This window comes from Anguilla anguilla, chromosome 9, assembly GCF_013347855.1.
Source record: "Anguilla anguilla isolate fAngAng1 chromosome 9, fAngAng1.pri, whole genome shotgun sequence".
Classification (NCBI taxonomy): Eukaryota; Metazoa; Chordata; class Actinopteri; order Anguilliformes; family Anguillidae; genus Anguilla; species Anguilla anguilla.
Genome location: NC_049209.1, coordinates 9,076,954 through 9,099,404, shown reverse-complemented (window position 1 = coordinate 9,099,404; position 22,451 = coordinate 9,076,954). Strand labels below are relative to the sequence as shown.

Below are 22,451 nucleotides of genomic sequence, written 5' to 3'. Positions count from 1 at the left end.
TTTAATTTATTACTTCTTCCAACAGCTGACTGGGGCTTGTTTTCACCCCTTTCTGTCTGTCTGTTTGTCTGCCTGTTAGCAGGATATCTCCAAAAGTTATGAATGGATTGGCACGAAACTTTGGGAAAAGCTTGATCATGGGGCAAGGAAGAACTGATTAACAAATTGGCCAAAGGGGGGGGGCGTGGATTTTTACAAAAAGGCATACAACTTCTTAACGGATTTACGTAACACCACAAAACTTTGTTTGAAAGTTTAATGAGGGGGAAAAGGAAGAAGTGAGTAGCTTTTCACACCATGTGGCCAAAGGCGGCGGCGGCGGTGGGCGTGGCTTCTCGCAAAAAGGGCGTGTATGTTCTGAACGGATTTCTTGTAACACCATGAAACTCTGTGTTCCTGTCAGCAGGGGGGTGCTACAGAACTCATTTCCAGCCACTAAACAAATATGATGCTGATTGCCCAAATGACTTTGCAATAACTGACTAAAATGCTTAAGAGCAACTACAATTTAAAAAGGCATATCTCACGCTCAATTTGAGATACAGTCATGAAAATGCATGCATCTCCTGATGTGAACTGCATGGAAGAAATTACACTTTGATGAATATCTGACATGTGGAACTGGCGTGTCTTGACAATTGCATTGTGTTGGCGGAAGTATGTGCTGTTCTGAGTGTCATCTTCTAGTTATCACTTGTTTTTACTATTTTAAGCTCACTTGGAAGTTGAATCAATGCTTCCATTGATTTTCTTAAATATTCATGAAGGATGTTTCTGATGAGATAATGAAAATGTGAATTGCTGTGAAATTCGTTTTGACATACGGAAGGCATTTCCCAGTGGTTCATCTGATCTGCTGGTCGGCCTGCGGCCTCATTGCTGACTCCGCCCCCTGCCCCCTCTCTTTCAGACGAGCGGGAGGCGGTGCAGAAGAAGACCTTCACCAAGTGGGTGAACTCCCACCTGGGCCGAGTCACCTGCCGCATCGGGGACCTGTACACCGACCTGCGCGACGGACGCATGCTCATCCGCCTGCTGGAAGTGCTGTCCAGCGAACAGCTGGTCCGTACTGTGCTGTAACGCTGTGTGTGTGTGTGTGTGTGTGTGGGCGCACGTGTGTGTGTGTGTGTGTGTGTGTGCGCACGTGTGTGTGTGTGTGTGTATGTGTGTGTCTGTGTGTCTGTGTGTGTGTGTGTGGGAGCACGTTTGTGTGGGCGTGCGTGCGTCTGTTTGTGTGTGTGTGTGTGTGTGCACGTGTGTGCATCTGTTTGTGTGTGCACACGTGTGTGTGGGTGTGTGTGTGTGTCCTTCTATTAATATAATATTCAATTAATATTCTATTAATATCATCATTCTGTCCTCACACGACACCTGCTCTAGGGAACAAGAGAACTGAGAATTGTCATCCAATGACATTAATTGTTTTGCCCTTGTCTCACCTCCCCCCCCCCCCCCCCCCCCCCCCTCCCCCAGCCCAAGCCTACTAAGGGTCGCATGCGGATCCACTGCCTGGAGAACGTGGACAAGGCCCTGCAGTTCCTCAAGGAGCAGAAGGTCCACCTGGAGAACATGGGCTCCCATGACATTGTGGATGGGAACCACCGCCTCACCCTGGGTCTTATATGGACCATAATCCTGCGCTTCCAGGTACTGGCTCACACTGTTTCGGACCCCTCCCCACCCAGGCCCCTACTCAGGGTCAAGATGTCAGCACTGGGATGCGTAGAGGCACATATCAGTGCAATTTAATGGCTGAAGAGTTATTACTGTGGTTTTTTTGAAGTGTAAATCTTGACTGGATCACTGCATGTAAGTCTGGGCTGGAAATGTCTTCTGCCTGCAGATCCAGGACATCAGCGTGGAGACGGAGGACAACAAGGAGAAGAAGTCAGCAAAAGACGCCCTGCTGCTGTGGTGCCAGATGAAGACTGCAGGGTAAGAGGGGGGAGGGATGTGAAGGGGAGCGATTAAAAGATTAGGTGATGCATGGCCATTGAAGGTTAATGTGTGCCACCACCGAAACAACACTACTGATGCTGAGACATTTCTCTGCAGGTACCAGAATGTCAATGTTCACAACTTCACAACCAGCTGGAGGGATGGCCTTGCCTTCAATGCTATCGTGCACAAGCACAGGTAACGAGTGTGTGTGTGTTTATATGTTTGTCCCTCTCGGGTCCAGGTCAATAAAACTCCCTATATCCTGTAGGCCATATTTCCAGCGAAGAGCAATCATTCTTGTATAAGCTGTCCCCTTAACGGTTGACAACACCCAAGTGAGCACCATCCACTGCAGCCGGGAAAAGCTGTTATTACTCAGACCACTGAATTCTGTGACTGCTGTATCACTGGGGTTTATTTCTATTTGAAGCCGTGCTTTCTTACAAGTACCTGCAGCATGGGTGGAATCGTTTTGAAAAGAAACCTTGAAAAACAGATTTTGACAACAGAACACCTTTTCCCACGTTTGGTTTAATGAAAATGCCAGAAACTGTGACTGGAAAGCTGTCTCTGCTGCTTGGTGGTGCTTGACTGTAGGAGGATACTAGCATGAAGTAATGTAGTGATGCCTCCAGCTGGCCAAATCAAAAGCATTTTAGTGAAAGTACCAAACAAAATGAGTCAGTTTGTTTAAATAGATGACAATAGTTCTGCTTTCAGTACCCGATGCCTGAGGGTGGAGGTATAGTCGTGTATTCAATCAGGACTGTCAGTGACTCTAAATGAAGTCGAAATCAAATCAGGTTTCCCTGCTGATAGCATCAAGTGATGTGTAGGCTATGGAGTTATATTTGCCCTACTGTGTATTTTCATTGGCTGTAAAATGTCTTAATTCCATTGACGAAATCAAGATATTTCAGGTGAACGACGCTGATTGTGCACTAAATACGGAAACATTCTCAGTTTTCATGATAAAACCTTCTTCCACCCAGACCCGACCTGATTGAGTTTGACACCCTGAAGAGGTCCAACGCCCACTACAACCTTCAGAATGCTTTCAACGTGGCGGAGAAGGAGCTGGGGCTCACCAAGCTGCTGGACCCTGAGGGTGAGTGCCCGCTGCCCGACCCTTCCCCCCTCTGCCCTGCTCTCTGCAACTGCTGTGCCCTCGTCCTTTTGGCACAACAGGCTGAAAGCCTCTTGCCCAAATGTGTGCTCCTATTAAAGCGCGCGGTTCGGTGATGCCTCACACGGCCTGGATCAAAGCCGGACCATACCATGCTGACTTTAGGGGGGTGCACATCTTGAAGGAATGTCTGCATTAGCTGCAATATAAAAGGAAGTGGTCAGCTGGTTTCACCAGTTTTGGACTATAGGTGCTAGTCTCATAATTGGGTGTTGAAGCAGTGGAATAGGGGTGTTGGAACAGAGTCCCAAAGCAATGGAATGGGTCTACAAGTTGTAATCGGGCATTTAAAATTAGTATGAAAAATGAGAGGGAAAAAGACTACAGAGAGGCTCAAAGTTCCATAGTTTCCAATAAAACATTTCTTTTAGGAGTGCAGGAGGATTACAGGAACCAGTTACATCTTCTCTAAAGTAAGAATAGGGGCCTGTCTGAAAGACTGGGGTTGGACAGAAGGGTTATTCATGGGAGCTGATAACAGAACTCAGACCCGAATCCATGCTTAGTGTCACTTGGGTGAGATTCCTGAGCTGTCGGTGGAAACAGATTAGGTAGTGTAGACAGCCCTGTTTTAGAGTGAGAGGTATGTTGTGGTGAGGGAGAGAAATCTCTGCTCTGAAGCTTCACTGACTAAGTCCTTCTCACTGTGTAGATGTCAACGTCGATCACCCGGATGAGAAGTCCATCATCACCTACGTGGCCACCTACTACCACTACTTCTCTAAGATGAAGGCCCTTGCTGTGGAGGGCAAGAGGATTGGCAAGGTGAGGCCTGAGGTGTATCGCCCGTTTCGTGTGTGTGCTTGTGCGGGATGTGCACCCTGCGGTAGTGACGTGCTCGCTGCTCCCTGCTAATGAAGTCCTGCCTGTCTGTGGCCCAGGTGCTGGACTACGCCATCGAGGCGGACCAGCTGATTGAGAAATACGAGACCCTGGCATCAGAGCTGCTGCAGTGGATCGAGCAGACCATCTTCACCCTCAACGACCGGCAGCTGGCCAACTCCCTGAGCGGAGTGCAGAACCAGCTGCAGGCCTTCAACACCTACCGCACCGTGGAGAAGCCGCCCAAGTGAGGACCTGCCGGCGAGACCGGGAGGGGCAGTTAGGGGCTGAGGGAAGGGAACTAGGACAGGGCAGGGAGGAACAGAATCCCATAAAGAGAACTGAAATTGGGTTGCGTATACACTGTGGGCAACGTCTCCGTGGATGGGGTTGTTGGTGACTTGAGAAACATTGCTAATACGTGGTGTGTGTCTGTGTGTGTGTGTGTGTGTGTGTGTGTGTGCTGCAGGTTTACAGAAAAGGGAAATCTGGAGGTCTTGCTGTTCACCATCCAAAGCAAAATGAGGGCCAACAATCAGAAGGTCTACATGCCCAGGGAGGGCAAGCTCATCTCTGACATTAACAAGGTGCTGTGGTCGTGACTGTGGAAAGTGCCATGAAAGCTGAGGAGATTCTGTTCCCTGTTCCCACCGCAGCATGACGCGCAACCCACACTGCGATTGGCTGTAGTGCAGGGGTTCCCAGCCCCGTGTGAAACTGTGATCTTTTTTTCAACAGTTGCAATTAAATGTATTTATTTTTGTTAGTATTATTGCAGCAATTCAGTGTAGACTACAGTGCAAAGCAGGGCATGAAAGAAGTCCATAATCAATCGATGTGATGGCAAACACTATTGTAGACAAAATCAATGCTGAAAATAACCCAAATTTTAAGTACAGCAAAGTTAGCATAGCCTTTTGCGGCTGGGAAACTTTGGCAGTCAAACAGGCCTATTACTGTGTTAAGATTTATTATTTTAAGTTTCACCCGCCATCAAATTTTGACCAGAATGCTTTGCAGATCTACAGCTACCTACTGTATACAGGTTCTACAGTAAGGATTATTCTCACATAGAACTACAGAAATAATTACAGTAGATACAGTAAATCTCCAGGAACTGGCCTGGGAACCACTGCTGTAGATGTTACAGAACATGGAAGGATATTGCATTCACTTCTGCTGTTGATTTGCTCTGATTTACTATTTGAGTAAAAAGATTTGGAAGAGCAGGGCGTGGCCTTGACGTGCTGCTGCTGTGATTGGTTCCGTCAGGCGTGGGAACGCCTGGAGAAGGCGGAGCACGAGCGGGAGCTGGCGCTGCGCAACGAGCTGATTCGCCAGGAGAAGCTGGAGATGCTGGCGGCGCGTTTCGACCGCAAGGCGGCCATGAGGGAGACTTGGCTGAGCGAGAACCAGCGCCTCGTCTCTCAGGTACGCACAGCAACCAGCAGCGGGATACTCTTTTGTCTTTCGCACCCGACGCCGTTAATATTTAATGCTGCTGACAATAGGGCCATTGAAGCTTGTTTTGATTAGGAGAGCAGTTTAAATGTCATGTTTTTTCTTGCCAGTGAGTGATCATGTTCAAATGTGAAATTAAAACTAATGAGAACAATCATGTTGACTACAGCAGGGAACACATGGCTATATTTAGAAGATTCTCTCTATTCACGAGTTGGTGGAATGAGGGAGTAGGCAGTGTATTGTTGCACACAGTAAGCGCTATGAAAGAATTGAGCGTCGTCATTTTTCGCTGTTACCTCAAACGTGATTCTTTCATTCACTGACAGTCCTGAGTTCAGAATTTTATGTTTGCATCTGAATCAGCTCAGATAACCTATACCATATACCACTTAGCAACGAGGACCTCAGTCAGGTCAAAATAGTCTCACAGCATGTTTGTTATCACCAATCAGCGGGCCAACTACCGAATTATATTTGAAACAGGCTAAACTGTAAATGTAGTTAAGCTTTTAACTAGATTAGCTACTCTATACAGTCATTAATTGACATCAGCTGACACTGTTGCAAATATGATATTGAAACTGTTGACTTGCTTGCTCTTACAAATTTCCACTTTATTTATCGAGTCTGACCAATACGCATTAATTTAGAATGGTGATTGAACTTTTTCAGGCGCTACTTCATAGCAGGCGTGTACAGAAGAATACTGCACTCATTCCTGCCAGTCGGAATTGAATATTCAGACAAACCATTGTATGTTGGCGCGCAACATTTGTGAGTTAAATAAAAGAAGAAAAATAAATTTAGTTGTGAGAAAATAAAATTCGCTGATTTATTGATACGATAGGCTAAGTTTTAAGACTTTATTATGATGGAAAAGCTTGGGTACTTTGTCCGTTCTGAAAATAGACTCTTCCCAATTTGGAATCGAGCTAATCGTGTGATCGTTCGATCTGTGAAATAATCGAAAATCCCTCACCATTGCCTCCACCCCCTGCCCCGCGCACGCGCAGGACAACTTCGGCATCGACCTGAGCGCGGTGGAGGCGGCCACGCGGAAGCACGAGGCCATCGAGACGGACATCGGGGCGTACGGGGAGCGCGTGGCGGCCGTGGAGGCGGTGGCGCGGGAGCTGGAGGCGGAGGGATACCACGAGGTGCGGCGGGTGCTGGCGCGCCGCGACAACGTGCTGCGCCTCTGGGAGTACCTGAAGGAGCTGCTGGCCGCCCGCAGGGAGAGGCTGGCCGCCCACAGGGACCTGCAGCGGCTGATGCAGGAGATGAGATACATCATGGACTGGATGGGAGACATGAAGGTGAGCACGGGCGCCGTCACTGCAGCTGGGCACCGCCTCTGACCTCACAGCTCCGCTAGGGAAACCAATCAGAGTGTAGAGCTCTACTAGAGAAACCAATCAGAGTGTACAGCTCCGCTAGAGAAACCAAGTGTGTGTGTCGGTGGACCCTTACATAAATTAAGTATACTGCTATATATTGAAATAAAACAAATACAATAGCCATATTGATTGAGAAAACTTCACAATACATGGACAAATATACAAATTATTTAAAGATTTCAGTTATTGTAATATATTTTTAAGAAGTACATTGCCGTGAAGGGTATTAATCAGAATATTAGATTATATTTCACTTCTGTAAGGGCAGTCAGGATCTGCCAACTTTTTGAAATTGATTTAACATGACCACACACCTGCTCTGGCCCTACAACAAGGCCAAGTAGACTGCCAGAAGCGAGGGCTCATGTAAGGACAGGGAAAAGCAGTGTGGCTGTGTTCCAAAAAAACCCACAGGTTTTCCATAGCGTTTGTTAGCTCTGGTGTTAAGTTGAATCCTTTGTTTTCCTTGTTCTTATTTTGGGACAGCTGGTGATTCAGCTAAATGCCAGTGAGTCATCACAGCTGAGAAAGTTCTTTAAAATATACATCTCAGTATCTGTCCAAAATTAGCACAGTTTCTCAGTTAGAAGTTTGTCATCGGTAAAAAATCAACGGTCTACCTGAAAAAATTGTATGTCTTTCTTCTTTAGAAAATGGCTGCAATCGCAGAAAGATCCACAAGTCATAGTGGAATCATATAAAGCTCATACTGTCATTCAATCATTCTGTCACTCAGTCATACTGTCACTCAATCATACTGTCACACAGTCATACTGCCGCTACTGTCACTCAGTCATGCTGTCACTCCTTAAAACCCTGTGTGTGCCCCCCTGTCCCCGCCCCCCCCAGGGCCGGCTGCAGTCCCAGGACTGCGGGAAGCACCTGCACGACGTGGACGATCTTCTGCAGACGCACACGCTGGTGGAGGCGGACATCTCCGCCCAGGCAGAGCGCATCCGCGGGGTTCAGGCCTCCGCCCTGCGCTTCACCAGCACCGAGCAGAGTGAGTTTCACACACACACACACACACATACACACACACACACACACATATACACACACACACACGCACACACATATACACAACACACACACACACACACACACATCCAGACATCCTCCTGCATGCAAACAGCTGTCTGCTCTAGCAGAGAGGCAGTTTGTCTTCAGTGTGGCAATTGGGCACACTGTGGTCTTTAAGCAGTTACAGAGCTTAGAGTAATTGGTGCTGGTGGCTCCTGCTGTTAAGAGGCTGTTCAAATGTTTGGATGCACCCCATTGTCTAGTGTCAAATCCAGACTTTGCCAGACTGTTGCTGGCAGCCCTGCAGGGTAGCACATAATTGTAGCACCACCCAATTAGGCTCAGTTTCAGCCAATGGGACGGCGTGTCTCAGTGTGCACCTGCGACCCGCTCTGGTCAGCTGCATATGGGGGGGCCCCCTCACCCTAGCGATGCGGCTCAGCATAGCGAAAGAGCTAGCAGCTTCGGAGGAGAGCATGTATTCATGTGTGCTGTCCGAGACCAACAGAGGAGTGTCAGATAGGCCTACAGAGAAAAAGTCGAAAGGTCTTATAATCCCCAGTGGACACTTGCATCTAATAAATAATGCAAGTGTTACTTCAATTACTATTCCTACAATTAGACACTGGTATTTAATACTAATTGTCTTTAACTGACTGAGGGGTTAAAAGGGGTTAAACCGGTGTAAGAGTTGCAGCTCACTCAGTTCCCCCTGGTCCTGCTCTCTCTCTCTCTCTCTCTCAGGCTACAAGCCGTGCGAGCCGGCTCTGGTGAGCGAGAAGGTGGCCCTGCTGGGACGGGCGTACGAGGAGCTGGGGCACCTGGCGGGCGGGCGGCGGGCGCGGCTGGAGGACTCGCGCCGCCTCTGGCAGTTCCTGTGGGAGCTGGGCGAGGAGGCGGCCTGGATCCGCGAGCAGGAGCAGATCCTGGCGGGCGGGGACTGCGGGCGCGACCTCACCTCCGCCCTGCACCTGCTCAGCAAGCACGAGGCCTTCAGGGACGAGATGGCCGCCCGCTACGGCCCCCTGGGCCACAGCATCGCCGCCGGCGACGCCCTGGTGCGGGAGGGCCACTTCGGCGCCCAGGAGGTCACCGAGAGAATCCGGGACGTCCGTGCGCAGTGGGCGCACTTGGAAGAGGTAGGGATGGAGGAAGGGGAAGGGTTACGAGTTGGGATGTGGAAGGTGGGAGGAGCAGAAAGTGGGGAGGATGTGGGGGGTTGGGGAGAGTTTTGGGGATGGGAAGGTCATTAGGTATTGGGTATTGGTATCATCAGATGAAGTGATCATTATGATCATTCTTCTGCATATGTAACCAGATCTTTCTCTCTCTCTCTCTCTCTCTCCCTCTCTCTCCAGGCATCCCAGTTGAGAGAGCAGCGTCTGAAGGAGGCGGTGGCTCTGCACCAGTTCCAGACGGACGCTAACGACATGGAGGCCTGGATCATGGAGACCCTGCGGCGGGTGTCCAGCCAGGAGGTGGGGCACGACGAGTTCTCCACCCAGACGCTGGCCCGCAAGCAGCGCGAGGTGGAGGAGGAGATCCAGAGCCACCGCAACCTGATCGACTCGCTGCACGAGCAGGCCCTGGGCCTGCCCTCGGCCTACGCCCGCTCCCCTCAGGTCAGCCTGCGTGACGCTCTTGCCCCCAGTCTCAGTATGGAATGCTTTAGTGTGCCCCTTTGGCCACCGCTGTGGCACCTAGACCCTGAGTCTAGGAGTCCCTGTCTTACACTCGACAGGCTACATAGTACTACAGGAGAGCTTGCACTCATCAGCAGAAAGGCATATCTTTCATCGGTAGCCTGAGACTCCAGTACATCAGAGCCAAGGCAGCAGTAGCCAGAAGATCACTGGCTGAATGAAACCCTACTCCCTGCTGGGTGCTAAGCAGAGGATGTTTGTTGTGACGGTGGAATCCAGGAAATGTGTTTTAGGCAAATGGAACATCCTTGCTCTTTCAAGTGTCAGTTCAGTTACGGACATGGCAGATAGGGAGAGGTGGATCCATAGGTTTATCATTGTACGTCACACTTTCTGAAAAAAACACCTCTGCAAAGAATGTACTCGTGTTTCCTTGCTCAAGCATCCTTCGGGAGCCTCCTAGTGTCTCTCTCCTAGCTCCCTCAAGGAGCATTTAACGGGTTGGAATGCCCCTAAAGATGGACCTGGATCGATTTCCGGGTCGGGCGAGGACAGAGGAGACGAGGACAGATGAAATAGGCGATGGGATTGAGGTCTTTCGCTCGGTTCCAGGTGGAGGGCCGTCTCCCCGCCATCGAGCAGCGCTACGAGGAGCTGGAGTCCCTGTCGGCGTCGCGGCGCCAGGCCCTGGAGGGGGCGCTGGCTCTCTACCGCATGTTCAGCGAGGGCGACGCCTGCCAGCTCTGGGTGGGGGAGAAGGAGCAGTGGCTGGACGCAATGGAGATCCCAAGCAAGCTGGAGGACCTGGAGGTGGTGCAGCAGAGGTGAGGATGGAGGGGGGAAGAGAGAGAGAGAGAGATGTCCTGGGGCAGACCTGCTGAGGAAAGGGTGGAGAGGACTAGAGGGAAGGAAAGAGAGAATAAGGTGGCAGGACAGAAGAGAGAGAGACGGGGAAAGGTGGAGGATCTGGAATTATTCCCAAAAAGCGGGGGAGGGAGGGAAAGACAGATGGGAGGGAATGGGTGGTAGAGACGTGTGCTGGACTGGAAGCTGTTTGTCATCTCCAGGCCTCCTGTTGTTATCACAGAGAACGGGAGGGGGGGTAATACTTATTATTTTGCTTGTGCATCTGTGTTTGTGTCTGCGTGCTTCCAGATTCGAGACTCTGGAGACTGAGATGAATAACATGGGCACCCGAATCTCTGACGTGAACCAAGTGGCAAAGCAGCTACTCGCCTCAGACCACCGCAGCAAAGGGCAGATTCACCAGACTCAGGACCAGCTCAATGACAGGTACACACCCCCGCACACAAAGACACACGCACACACACATACACACGCACTAAGAGACACACACACAATCACACAGAAAGAGACACAAACACACACACAGAAAGAGACACAAACACACACACACACACACGCTAAGAGACACACAAAGACGCACACACACACACTTTTCACATTTACATGTAACATGAAAAGACCTGCGTTTGCCCTCTGACGTCCTGACGTTTGCCCTCTCCTTCCCTCCCCAGGTGGAAGGAGTTTGAGCGGCTGGCAGACAAGAGGAAGCAGGCCCTGGAGTCAGCGCTCAACATCCAGAACTACCACCTGGAGTGCAACGAGATCCAGAGCTGGATGAAGGAGAAGACCAAAGTCATCGAGTCCACGCAGAGCCTGGGCAACGACCTGGCCGGGGTCATGGCCCTGCAGCGCAAGCTCACGGGCATGGAGCGCGACCTAGAGGCCATTCAGGTGCACTGCATCTCTCAGCACTCATGTCACATGCTGTTCAGCCAAGGACATTACCTGGCTTTATAGCACAGCTTTGCATTAAACTATCCAAAGAATTTTCATTGTAAGGTAACAATGCATTTCGGTCCTTGTCTGCATTTGTTTATGCTCTCCCCACAATTTGGGATGCTCAAATGTATTTATTCAGCTATTTCCATTCCGGAGAGCGCAGCCAAACATGTGCTCTCCTCAAAAGCGTGTGATGTCAGCCGCTGACTGTGATCACACTGTAGTTAGCAACTCTTGTACAGACGTGAATCAGAGGAAGACAGTCTGTCTGCAGATCAACTGGTGAACATCAAGACAAGTTCATCAAGACACTGTCAGCGTGCACAATGGGCACCAGCACAGTCCGGATTCATTACGGGCTGTAGGATGCATCCTTGCACTAAAACAGTGCCTTAACAGGATGAGCCACTGAGTACCTCATGTCGCCATTTTAACGATAATTATTCCTTGTTTTTTCTTTTAGGGAAAGTTAGATGACTTGCGTAAGGAGGCCAAGAAGCTGGCCAAGGAGCACCCGGACCAGGCCCAGGAGACCCAGGCCCGGCTCGGGGGGATCCAGGAGGTGTGGGAGGAGCTGAACGCCACCATGAAGCGGCGGGAGGAGAGCCTGGGCGAGGCCAGCAAGCTGCAGGGCTTCCTGAGGGACCTGGACGACTTCCAGTCCTGGCTGTCGCGCACCATGACGGCCGTGGCCTCCGAGGACATCCCCACCTCCCTGGCCGAGGCCGAGAAGCTGCTCACGCAGCACGAGGGCATCAAGAACGAGGTGGACAACTACAAGGAGGACTACGAGAAGATGCGGGCGGTGGGCGAGGAGGTGACCCAGGGCCAGACGGACGCCCAGCACATGTTCCTGGCGCAGAGGCTGCAGGCGCTGGACACGGGCTGGCACGAGCTGCGCCGCATGTGGGAGAACCGCCACAGCCTGCTGGCCCAGGCCTTCGACTTCCAGACCTTCCTCAGGGACGTGAAGCAGGCCGAGGGCTTCCTCAACAACCAGGTGAGCGCGGGCGTGGTGAACCGGGCTACCAGGGCTAGGGCTACCTTAACCAGTGGTGAATCAGGGTAGGGCTACCTTAACCAAGTGATGAGGGGGTGGTGAGCCAGAGCTCGGGCTGCTTTAACCAGGTTTGTGAGGGGGTGGTTAGCAGGGATGTAGTCGGTGATATACAGGTAGTAGTAGATATATAGGAGAGTAGTGGAGTCGACAAATACTTAGCCCCTGACCATCACTCTCCCCTGCAGGAGTATGTCCTGTCCCACACGGAGATGCCCTCCAGCCTCCAGGGGGCAGAAGAGGCCATCAAAAAACATGAGGATTTCATGACCACCATGGAGGCCAGCGAGGAGAAGATCAATGGAGTAGTGGATTCCGGACTCCGCCTGGTCAGCGACCTCAACACCAACTCTGACAAGATTCAGGAGAAGGCCGACTCCATTAAAGAGAGGTGAGGGCGAGGGGGGATGAGGGTGAGAGAGTGAGAGAGTGGGGGAGGGAAAGAGAGTGATAGAGAGAGCTACTGAAGAGGTACATGAGTGAGGGATGGCTGGGAAGAAAGGCAGAGCCTGATGGGCAGAGAGCTGTGTGATACAGAGAGGGTGAGAAGCACTAACATAGGGGATAAGTAATGTGGGACAGGGAGGGGATGGAAGTGTATGGAACAGCTAGTCAATGTGTGATATAGGGCAGAGGTGTGTGTAATACAGGGGAGATAGCGAGGTGTGTGAAAGCGAGGTCTGACTACTACTGTCAGTCACAACCCTCACCATCATCAACACTCCACTGCCTAAAGCTGTGTGTATGGGTGTGTCTGTGTGTAAGAACTGATAAAGTCTGATAAGGGCCTAAATAAAAGTATAATCCTGATTGAGGACAGAGGCGCATGTGGCAGGGAGGACACAGACGTGACGAAGTTTGAACAAATAGTAGATTGGCAGGATTGTTCATTTATTTTCTTAAACTATTTATTTTCCGCACTTGTCATCACTGACTTTCTGTCTCCCTCCTTTCACTCTTTTCAGACATCAGAAGAACAAACAGGTTGCCAGTGCGCTACTGGCCAAGCTGAAAGACAACCGCGAACTGCAGCACTTCCTGCAGGATGGACAGGAGGTAAAGAGAAGGGAAAGCTTGTGGTCAGCAAAAACCAGTCTCAGTCTTCTGCCCTGTGCATCTGTTTGTTCAGGTACTTCATTAGAGAACAGTTATGGAAATGAGGGGCCAGTGGCCCTGACCTCAGAGAGAGCGAGCGGCTGTGCGCTGGGTTCAGCAGAGGCTGTCACTATGACTCACGCGTTTTAGCGGGAATCGCGGCGAGATGACGAGCGTTTCTGCTGAGTCAGAGGTGGTTCAGAACCCCCCCCCCGTCCCGATTCCGCCGTGCCGCCCTGGCCGGCCTCCTGAATCCTCCTCCCCGTCTCTCCTCGCAGCTCACGCTCTGGATCAACGAGAAGATGCTGACGGCCCAGGACATGTCGTACGACGAGGCCAGGAACCTCCACAGCAAGTGGCAGAAGCACCAGGCCTTCATGGCCGAGCTGGCCTCCAACAAGGACTGGCTGGACAAGATCGGCAAGGTGCGGCAGGGGCTGCGGTCGCACGCGCTCAGACAGAGTCGTGAATAATGCAGGTCGTGGCTAACGATGCGGAACAGATGCATGACGCAGCAGTACCTGACAGACTTATTTTGAAATGATGAAAATAAATGGGGAAAAAAAACTCCCACGCACTGGATCTCCTGCCAGTCTGACCTCTTATAGGTGGCTAGAGATTCAGGGTGCAGTTTGCTTTATTATTTTTCAGTCATTGTTATTCTCCAGACAGAACAAGGCATCCAAAAGTTCATACTATCATATGATGAGAGCAGAAACTGATTTGGCAAGCCAACAACATGATGTGAAAGAGACTCAGTTTCCCACGTCTCCTCTCTCCCTCTGCTGTATCCGATCCGCCGTCCGACCCCCTGTCAGGAGGGGCAGGCTCTGGTGAGCGAGAAGCCGGAGCTGGACGCGGTGGTGAAGAAGACGATGGCGGGCCTGCAGGCGCAGTGGGAGGAGCTGGAGGCCACCACCCAGACCAAGGCGCAGTGCCTGTTCGACGCCAACAGGGCGGAGCTCTTCACGCAGAGCTGCTCAGCCCTGGACTCCTGGCTGATGAACCTGTCCTCTCAGCTGCAGAGCGATGACTATGGCAAGGACCTGACCAGCGTCAACATCCTGCTCAAGAAGCACCAGGTGAGCAAGAGGGGAGGGAGAAGGAACTGCCAGAACCTTCAAAATAGCGTACCCTCGACGCTATTTGGAAACGATGATGTAGTTTAATTGGAAATGCTGATGCAGTTCCTCCTTTCAAACAAGGAGTGCAAAATGTGCATTTGCAGAGAGCTCTATTCCTACCACAGTGGGTATGTAGTCACGTGGGGGGGGGGGGGCAGGATTGCAGGAGAAGGCTTAGCCCTAACCCTAACTCTAACTCTTTGTGCACCTCCCCCCAGATGCTGGAGCACCAGATGGAGGTGCGGGAGAAGGAGGTGCAGGCGCTGCAGTCGCAGGCGCTGGCCCTCTCCCAGGAGGACTCGGGCCTGGCGGAGGTGGACGGCCAGCAGAGGCGCGTGGCCGACAGCTTCTCCAAGATCCACGAGCCCATGCAGCAGCGGCGGCAGCAGCTGCTGGCCTCCAAGGAGGGCCACCAGTTCAACCGCGACCTGGAGGACGAGCTGGTGAGCGGCCGTCGCCTGTCCGTCATTCCGGTCTCGGCGCGGTTCACTTGCGGTCGCTAATGTCGCGCCCTTCTGTTTCGGCTCTCCAGCTCTGGGTGAAGGAGAGAATGCCCCTGGCCACCTCCACGGACCACGGGAAAGACCTGCCCAGCGTGCAGCTGCTCATCAAGAAGAACCAGGTATGGAGGGCTGAGGGGATAGTAAGCAGCAGCGAGAGAACTGCTGGACTCTCAAGCAAAGTTGGTTCATTTTTCTGGTGAAGAGTACAGATGTATAAACAACCTACAGAATTTTCAGCATGTAAAACAGTACACGTGCCATGGTTAAGACCTTGTAGTGTGGAACTACATTTCAAAAAACTGTGGGATGGGGAACGAAAATGATGGAAGCCTGTTGAGGAAAAGCACTGTTGGGCTGTTTGCCTGTAATCCTGAGACCTCAGTACCCTCACTTCCTGGTTGCCCTCCTCTCCCAGACCCTGCAGAAGGAGATCCAGGGGCACCAGCCCCGCATCGATGACATCCACAGGCGCTCCACGGGCCCGGGGCAGGAGGAGACGGACGGGGTGGAGGGCCGCCTGCTGGATCTGCAGGAGTCCTGGGCCCAGCTGATCGCCGAGACGGATCAGCGGCGCGGGCGCCTGGAGGAGTCTCACCGCGCCCAGCAGTTCTACGCCGACGTGGCCGAGGCAGAGGCCTGGATGGGAGAGCAGGAGCTGCACATGATGTCAGAGGAGAAGGCCAAGGTGACCGTTTGTGTGTGTCTATGCGTGCGGACATGCACTGCGTGTGTGTACAGTGAGCTCCATAATGTTTGGCTCTGTACTCCTCAATTTCAGATTTGTAATCAAACGATTCACATCTGGTTAAAGTGCACTTTCTCAGTTTTTATTAAAGGTGTACAAATTAGAGCACTTTTATGCATAGTCCCCCACATTATGGAGCCCACTGCATGTGTGATTATGGGTAATGGGTTTATTACTTGTGGAAATTGCATCTATTTGTGTCTGCTGTGTATTTATTATGGCATCTGTGTCTGTACGTGTGTGTGTGTGTCTGCGTGTTTTATGTGCACACAGGATGAACAGAGCGCAGTGGTGATGGTGAAGAAGCACCAGATCCTGGAGCAGGCCCTGGAGGACTACGCCCAGACCATCCACCAGCTGGCCAACAGCAGCCGGCTCATGGTGACCAGCGAGCACCCTGAGAGGTGAGCGGGATTCAGGGTGTGCAGGGACTGAAACCCAGAAGCATGTTCAAAGCATCGATTGATCAGTAGTGCAAATTAGCCTTCTTGAACCATGTAATGGGAGGAGCTGCAAAGAGTTTTCAGTCACTCATGTTTTCTAACCAATCAAAGTATGTTACTGTTACAACATAGGACTAGAGCTCCACCCATTCCTAAGATTCCCAACTCTCTACTGTCTCTGTTGATTGGCAACCTGAATACTTTAAGAAAAATGGCATTTGTTCGCTATGGCATGACCGGGACATGTCCTAATCCTCATTCCAAAGCGAGCGGATCACTCTACGGCAAGCCCAGGTGGACAAGCTGTACGCGGGGCTGAAGGACCTGGCGGAGGAGCGGCGGGGTCGTCTGCAGGAGAGGCTGAGGCTGACTCAGCTGAAGAGGGAGGTGGACGACCTGGAGCAGTGGATCGCTGAGAGGGAGGTGGTGGCCGGGTCCCACGAGCTGGGCCAGGACTACGAGCACGTCACGGTACGGCTCTGCTCTCTCAGCGGCCCAGTTCGGCTCGGCTCGGCTCGGCTCGGCTCGGCTCGGTTCGGCTCGGCCCGGCCCGGCCCGGCCCGGCCCGGCTCGGCTCGGCTCGGCTCGGCTCGGCTCGGCTCGGCTCGGCTCGGCTCAGCTCGGCTGTAATTTCCCATGCCGTCCTGTCGGCTCCTACTGGGCGACAGTGTCGGCCATGTCTTAAAGGCACTTTGGTATAACACAAGTAATTTTGTGCGGCTTACGGCATTGCGTTTGCATAGCATGAATGCTAGCAACACTGTTGACCGTCCTCATGCCTTTTTTTGTCTGGAGTATAAGTGGATTGTATTAATGTACGTGTGTGTGTTTCTGTGTGTGTGTGTGTGCGTCTCTTGTCCTCTCCGTTCAGATGCTGCGGGACAAGTTCCGGGAGTTTGCGCGGGACACCAGCACCATCGGGCAGGAGCGCGTGGACGGGGTGAACGCGCAGGCGGACGACCTGATCGAGTCGGGCCACCCGGAGAACGCCAGCGTGGCCGAGTGGAAGGACGGCCTGAACGAGGCCTGGGCCGACCTGCTGGAGCTGATGGACACGCGCACGCAGATGCTGGCCGCCTCCTACGAGCTGCACCGCTACCACCAGGACGCGCGCGAGGCGCTGGGCCGCGTGCGCGAGAAGAGGGAGGCGCTGCCCGCCGACCTGGGCCGCGACCTCAACACCGTGCAGCACCTGCACCGCCAGCACACCGCCTACGAGCACGACATCCAGGCCCTCAGCGGGCAGGTAACCCCTCCCACCGGCCTCCCCGAACCCTGCGTGTCTGTACTGTACCTCCTGTCGCTGCTCGTGTGTACTCAACGCTTGTCCTGTTACAGTAGAATAAGCACTACACCCTGTTTACTGATCGAATTAGACACGTGTTACTGAAGAGATCATATGTATTTCACCCTTTGAAGAGTAGTCAGCCTGTGTTCTAGAACTCAACTGCCAGTAGTGATTGTTACATCAGCAATAGAATGTTCAGCTAAGAACATTCTATTCTAATCACATCTTGCACTTTAAATGGTTATGGGTAAGAGGCAGTGCTCTATATTTATAATGAGTTGATTTAGAAGGTGTTCTTACCTGTGGCCTGCCCCCCTCCCAGGTGAACCAGGTGCAGGAGGACGGGGCCCGCCTGCAGAAGGCCTACGCCGGGGAGAAGGCCGACGACATCCACCGGCACGAGCGCGCCGTGTCCGAGGCCTGGGAGGCCCTGCTCTCCGCCGGCCAGGCTCGCCGGCTCCTCCTGCTGGACACCGTGGAGAAGTTCCGCTTCTTCAACATGGTGCGCGACCTCATGCTGTGGATGGACGGGGTCAACCTGCAGATCGACGCCCACGACAGCCCCAGGTGACGCGCGGCACCGCCCCCAAGCACCTGTGTGTCACACCTGGGTGATGATGAGGAGTCTTACTGCCTTTGATGTTCCCTGAATGCTCGTCTTGAGCCCTGTGTCCACACACAGCCTCGGTCTCTTCGTAAACCAGGGGCTGCTCACTAAAGCTCCATCTATCACCCACTAAATCAGCCAATGCATTTTCTTTGGAAAATTTATGTTCCATATAATATTACAGCTTTTATGATGTTGTGCCGTTTTTTTTTTTTTTTTAAACACCTGCATGCACACAGTACCAAGTGCAGTGTTTATTCTGACTGGTATTACAATGGACTATGCACAATATACTATATTCTGTTTTTGTCACCTGTCCAATAACCCACCATAACCCTTCCTACCATCCACCGGTGGGTCCTCAGTTTGGGAGCCACCGGCTTAAATAACGCTCCCCTCCTCCCTGTTTCTCTTCCCCTTTCGTTATTTTAGGGATGTGTCCTCAGCAGGGCTGGTCATCGCCAACCACCAGGACATCAAATCCGAGATTGAGACCCGGGCCGGCAGCTTCACTGCCTGTAATGAGATGGGCAACACGCTGATCAAGAATAAGCACTATGCTTCTGATGAGGTACTGCTGTGTACTGTGTGCTGTGCTTCCTTACACTACGGCGTCTTTATAATGGTGAGGGTTTTATTGTAATGTATGCTGCTGAAGAGCTGCTCTGCTGCCTAAACACAACATCAGTAAAATTTTATAAAGCCATTTTGTAAAATGGCTTTTGGAGAGAAAAGAGAAAGGAAATCACAGGGCATATGTTGACTTTAGAAGGAGGCTACTGAATTTTATATTTCATGTAAGCCAAGTAAATGTGGGTAATATGTGACATCCTGGGAGCTTTTCTTCTGAAATTCTGAGTACTAGCTAGCTAACCGATTGCATCTGACATTTTAGTAGAAGTGGAGCAAATAAAGTTTAGATTTCTTACATTGTCTGAATCTGCCTGCGTACATTATAGCGAGTCACATGACTGCAAATGCAAATGTCAAATATCAGTGGCAAAAATAAGTTTTAAAAATTCCTTTGTAGATCCGGGAGAAACTAGATCAGCTGCAGACCAAGAGGGACGAGATCAACAAGAAGTGGCAGGACAAAATGGACCACCTTCAGATTGGTGCGCGTTTGCGTGTGTCCTCGCCTGCGAGCGTGTTTGTGTGCGTGCATGTCGGTGTTTGTGTGTGTTTGTGTGTTTATGTGCTTGCGTGCCTATGTGTCACGTGCGCATATTCATGCATAATTTTACGTGCGCACGTACACATGAGAATTTGAACGTGTGCGTTTGTGTCTTCCCTCTCGTTTGTGACGCGCTCAGTGCTGGAGGTGCTGCAGTTCGGGCGGGACGCCTCGGTGGCGGAGTCCTGGCTGGCGGGACAGGAGCCGCTGGTGCGCGCGGCGGAGCTGGGCTCCAACGTGGACGAGGTGGAGAGCCTGATCAAGCGGCACGAGGCCTTCGAGAAGCTGGCGGCCGGCTGGGACGAGCGCTTCACCCAGCTGGAGAAACTCACCACGGTGAGAGAGAGGGAGAGAGGGAGGGAGAGAGAGAGAGAGAGGTAGAGAGAGAGAGAGGGGGAGACAGAGAGAGGGAGAGAAAGAGAGGGAGGGGGAGTGGGGGGGAGAGGGAGAGAGGAAGGAGTTGGGAGGGAGGGAGAGAGAGGGGGAAGAGGGAGAGAGAGAGGGATGGGGTAGGAGGGAGAGAGAGAGACAGAGAGAGAGATTTATGCTTTGGCAATACAAATGCAAATTTTGTCATGCCAATAAAGCACTTTGAATTTGAATTTGATTGAGAGGAGAGAGAGTGAATTGGACTATCCCTGCACTGTGGCTATCATGTTCTCCTCAGCTGGAGGAGCTGGAGATCCAGAGGCGGAGGGAGGAGGAGGAGAGGGCTCGGCGGCCGCCCACGCCTCCCCCGGCTGAGGAGGTGCTCCCGTCTGAGCTGGAGAGCCAGGCACACGAGTCTGCTGCCAGGTGAGGCTCCCTGCGCAGGTATCTGTGACTGCAGAGGAGGGCAGCAATGAGCTGCAAACGCAGTGGAAACCCCGCCCATCTGGCTGTGCTGTTTGAGTTCCAAAAATCTCATTATAATTTCCTCTTCATACAAAATTAATGCTAAAGATGTGTGGCTTTCAGTGCATTATATATTCACAAAGGGTCATGGCCAAGTGAAAAAATAAGCCAGTTTCCATCTCAGATGTTGAGTCTGGCTGACATAAGGTCGTAAATATTCACAACAGGATGACATCACTAACTGCAGCGTATGAAAGATAGCAGAATCAGGAAGGAAGGTTTTGTGGAATCCCATGGTAACTGATCACCTCCCCCACTCTCCTCTTCCATCCCAGGACCAGCCTAGACCAGACAACTCTGAACCAGTCTGTGTCAGTGAACGGGGTCCACAGTGATCAAGACACTTCACAGGTGAGTGGCCCCTGGTGGCCGGAGGCAGAAACTGCAGCCTGAGTTTGCAGTGGTGCCCAATGCTGTGGGTATGCATGTGGAGGAAGTCCAGTACACACCAGTGATGACTCACCGCTGCAGTCCTCAGTGCTCTGGGGTTTCATTTCACTATCGACATGAGAAGGGGGTGGATGACAAAAAAAAACCTGTCTGCTAGTCAGCTCTGTGTTCACCCCCGTGCCATTGTCAGCTGGGTATTAATGAACAAATTAAATCAGAAAACAACTTGTGTGCAAGACGGGCCATTTTCATGACTCAAAATGAGTCATTTCCTTGTGTGTGGGCTGAGCTGATGTGACAGGCGAGCCTGTTTATAGAGCATGATGACGGAAATGTGGTTATGTCATTATTTAGGCAGACGTAAGTCATAAGGAGAGAACTCCTGTCAGTAGTCTGCATGTTATCATATGTAGTACCGTTCAACATACGCCAAATTCTTTGGAAGACAAGTGAACTTCTGATTCACTTGTATTCTGAAACTCTGTAGATAAGTATCATGTCGTCTTATGTTTGTGTGTGATCTATGTTTTCCTATCGTCTGTGTTTCTGCCTAGATCATTTCGTGATTTTGTGTGTGTTTATGTCTGTGTGCATGTGTGTGTGCGTGCCTCTGTGTGTCTGTTTCTGTGTGTATGTAAGCATGTATGTGTGTGTTTGTGTGTGTGTGATTATGTGTGTGTGTGTGTGTATGTGTGTATGTAAGCATGTGTGTGTGTGTTTGTGTGTTTGTGTGTGTGTGTGATTATGTGTGTGTCTGTGTGTTAAATAATGCCACCATGACAGTCCCTGGAGGAGTATTAGAGCAATGCACATACTGTATCTCTTAATCTGTCAATGTTGCATTTTTGTCTGCAGTCAGTATCAGTGTCTGTGGCCAGGAAACCTGACTATAAACCTGGCCCTAAATTAAAGTCACGGGAGCCTGTGAGTATTGAGCCATAGACCGTAGCTTAGCCTCCTGGTAGCCCCATTGCCCTCTGCGCTTGGTCCCTGCTCCCCTGCAGTACCCCTGGCTGGCCTAGTGGGCACCCTTGAGCGCACTTTTCACCGCTGCACCATTGTTTTTGCTGGACCCCTGAGCTTGTGTACAAATCCCAGTCAAAATTAAGTAGCATATTTTCTGTTTGGCATCCCAAGTTGTATTAATTAAAGATGTTTTCTTTTTTTTGAAAATCACTTGAAGTTGCAATGTCTACTATCCCTTAGAAACACAGAAACTTATTCGGGGAAGCGATTAGCAGTTTTTTTGCTTTTTCAAAAAAATGTTTCAAAACTCTTTCCCTGGTCCCAAGAAACTCAAGAAACACTATATTTGGTATACTATACATGGTCCCTGGAAATAATTTCATCATAGCTAACATGATGAAGAAAGAAAAACCTCAGAAAATGTAAAGCAGCATTAGTACCAAAGTACTCCTTGGGCCCAGGGGAGTCCTGCATGTTTTAGTGTTGCCTTTCAGTGAATTAGCACACAGAATACCCTTCTTGCTTAAGGGCTTTGGCTGACCAGTAAAGAGCTTAGCTATAAAAATGACAATGATAGTGTTTCTGTGGCATGGCCACACCCAGCCAAGTCATCATAGCAACGGGTGAAAAACGGCGGGTTTCAGTTGCGCTTTCGCTGAAAGACACCACATCACGCTCAGAAATCGGTGCGTCTAAAGCAGGGAGACAGTACTCCAGCTGCCATTCCGGCTGACGGTGTGGTCGGTCAGAATTAGTGACCTCCCATATATTGGCTTCCATCTGCCTTCCATTTGTCTCTGTGTGTGTGTGTCCTGTGTCTGTGTGTCTAATGTAGTCTCTGGCATGGAGCTTGTGCTGCAGCCTCTATGTTAAGTCATTTAAG

At 51.2% G+C, this 22,451-nt stretch overlaps 1 protein-coding gene across 6 annotated transcripts in view; it reads left to right on the top strand.

Annotated features, from left to right (window-relative positions):
• LOC118235809 (spectrin beta chain, non-erythrocytic 1-like) overlaps positions 1–22,451 on the top strand; it is a 68,790-nt gene that overhangs the window by 40,236 nt on the left and 6,103 nt on the right. For 3 of the 6 annotated variants that reach the window (XM_035433639.1, XM_035433640.1, XM_035433638.1), the window contains 34 exons: positions 911–1,062; positions 1,474–1,647; positions 1,844–1,935; positions 2,056–2,136; positions 2,934–3,049; positions 3,780–3,892; positions 4,009–4,196; positions 4,419–4,536; positions 5,222–5,380; positions 6,427–6,729; positions 7,660–7,813; positions 8,578–8,972; positions 9,192–9,455; positions 10,089–10,300; positions 10,632–10,769; positions 11,015–11,234; positions 11,746–12,282; positions 12,528–12,730; positions 13,305–13,395; positions 13,713–13,859; positions 14,253–14,516; positions 14,777–15,001; positions 15,091–15,180; positions 15,477–15,746; positions 16,080–16,210; positions 16,516–16,720; positions 17,121–17,495; positions 17,860–18,104; positions 18,577–18,715; positions 19,175–19,259; positions 19,458–19,654; positions 19,986–20,113; positions 20,488–20,563; positions 21,458–21,526. In XM_035433639.1, the coding sequence (XP_035289530.1) occupies positions 911–1,062; positions 1,474–1,647; positions 1,844–1,935; positions 2,056–2,136; positions 2,934–3,049; positions 3,780–3,892; positions 4,009–4,196; positions 4,419–4,536; positions 5,222–5,380; positions 6,427–6,729; positions 7,660–7,813; positions 8,578–8,972; positions 9,192–9,455; positions 10,089–10,300; positions 10,632–10,769; positions 11,015–11,234; positions 11,746–12,282; positions 12,528–12,730; positions 13,305–13,395; positions 13,713–13,859; positions 14,253–14,516; positions 14,777–15,001; positions 15,091–15,180; positions 15,477–15,746; positions 16,080–16,210; positions 16,516–16,720; positions 17,121–17,495; positions 17,860–18,104; positions 18,577–18,715; positions 19,175–19,259; positions 19,458–19,654; positions 19,986–20,113; positions 20,488–20,563; positions 21,458–21,526 (6,356 nt within the window). The remainder of the gene's footprint in view (positions 1–910; positions 1,063–1,473; positions 1,648–1,843; positions 1,936–2,055; positions 2,137–2,933; positions 3,050–3,779; positions 3,893–4,008; positions 4,197–4,418; positions 4,537–5,221; positions 5,381–6,426; positions 6,730–7,659; positions 7,814–8,577; positions 8,973–9,191; positions 9,456–10,088; positions 10,301–10,631; positions 10,770–11,014; positions 11,235–11,745; positions 12,283–12,527; positions 12,731–13,304; positions 13,396–13,712; positions 13,860–14,252; positions 14,517–14,776; positions 15,002–15,090; positions 15,181–15,476; positions 15,747–16,079; positions 16,211–16,515; positions 16,721–17,120; positions 17,496–17,859; positions 18,105–18,576; positions 18,716–19,174; positions 19,260–19,457; positions 19,655–19,985; positions 20,114–20,487; positions 20,564–21,457; positions 21,527–22,451) is intronic. The other 3 variants (XM_035433643.1, XM_035433641.1, XM_035433642.1) reach the window with 1 other exon arrangement.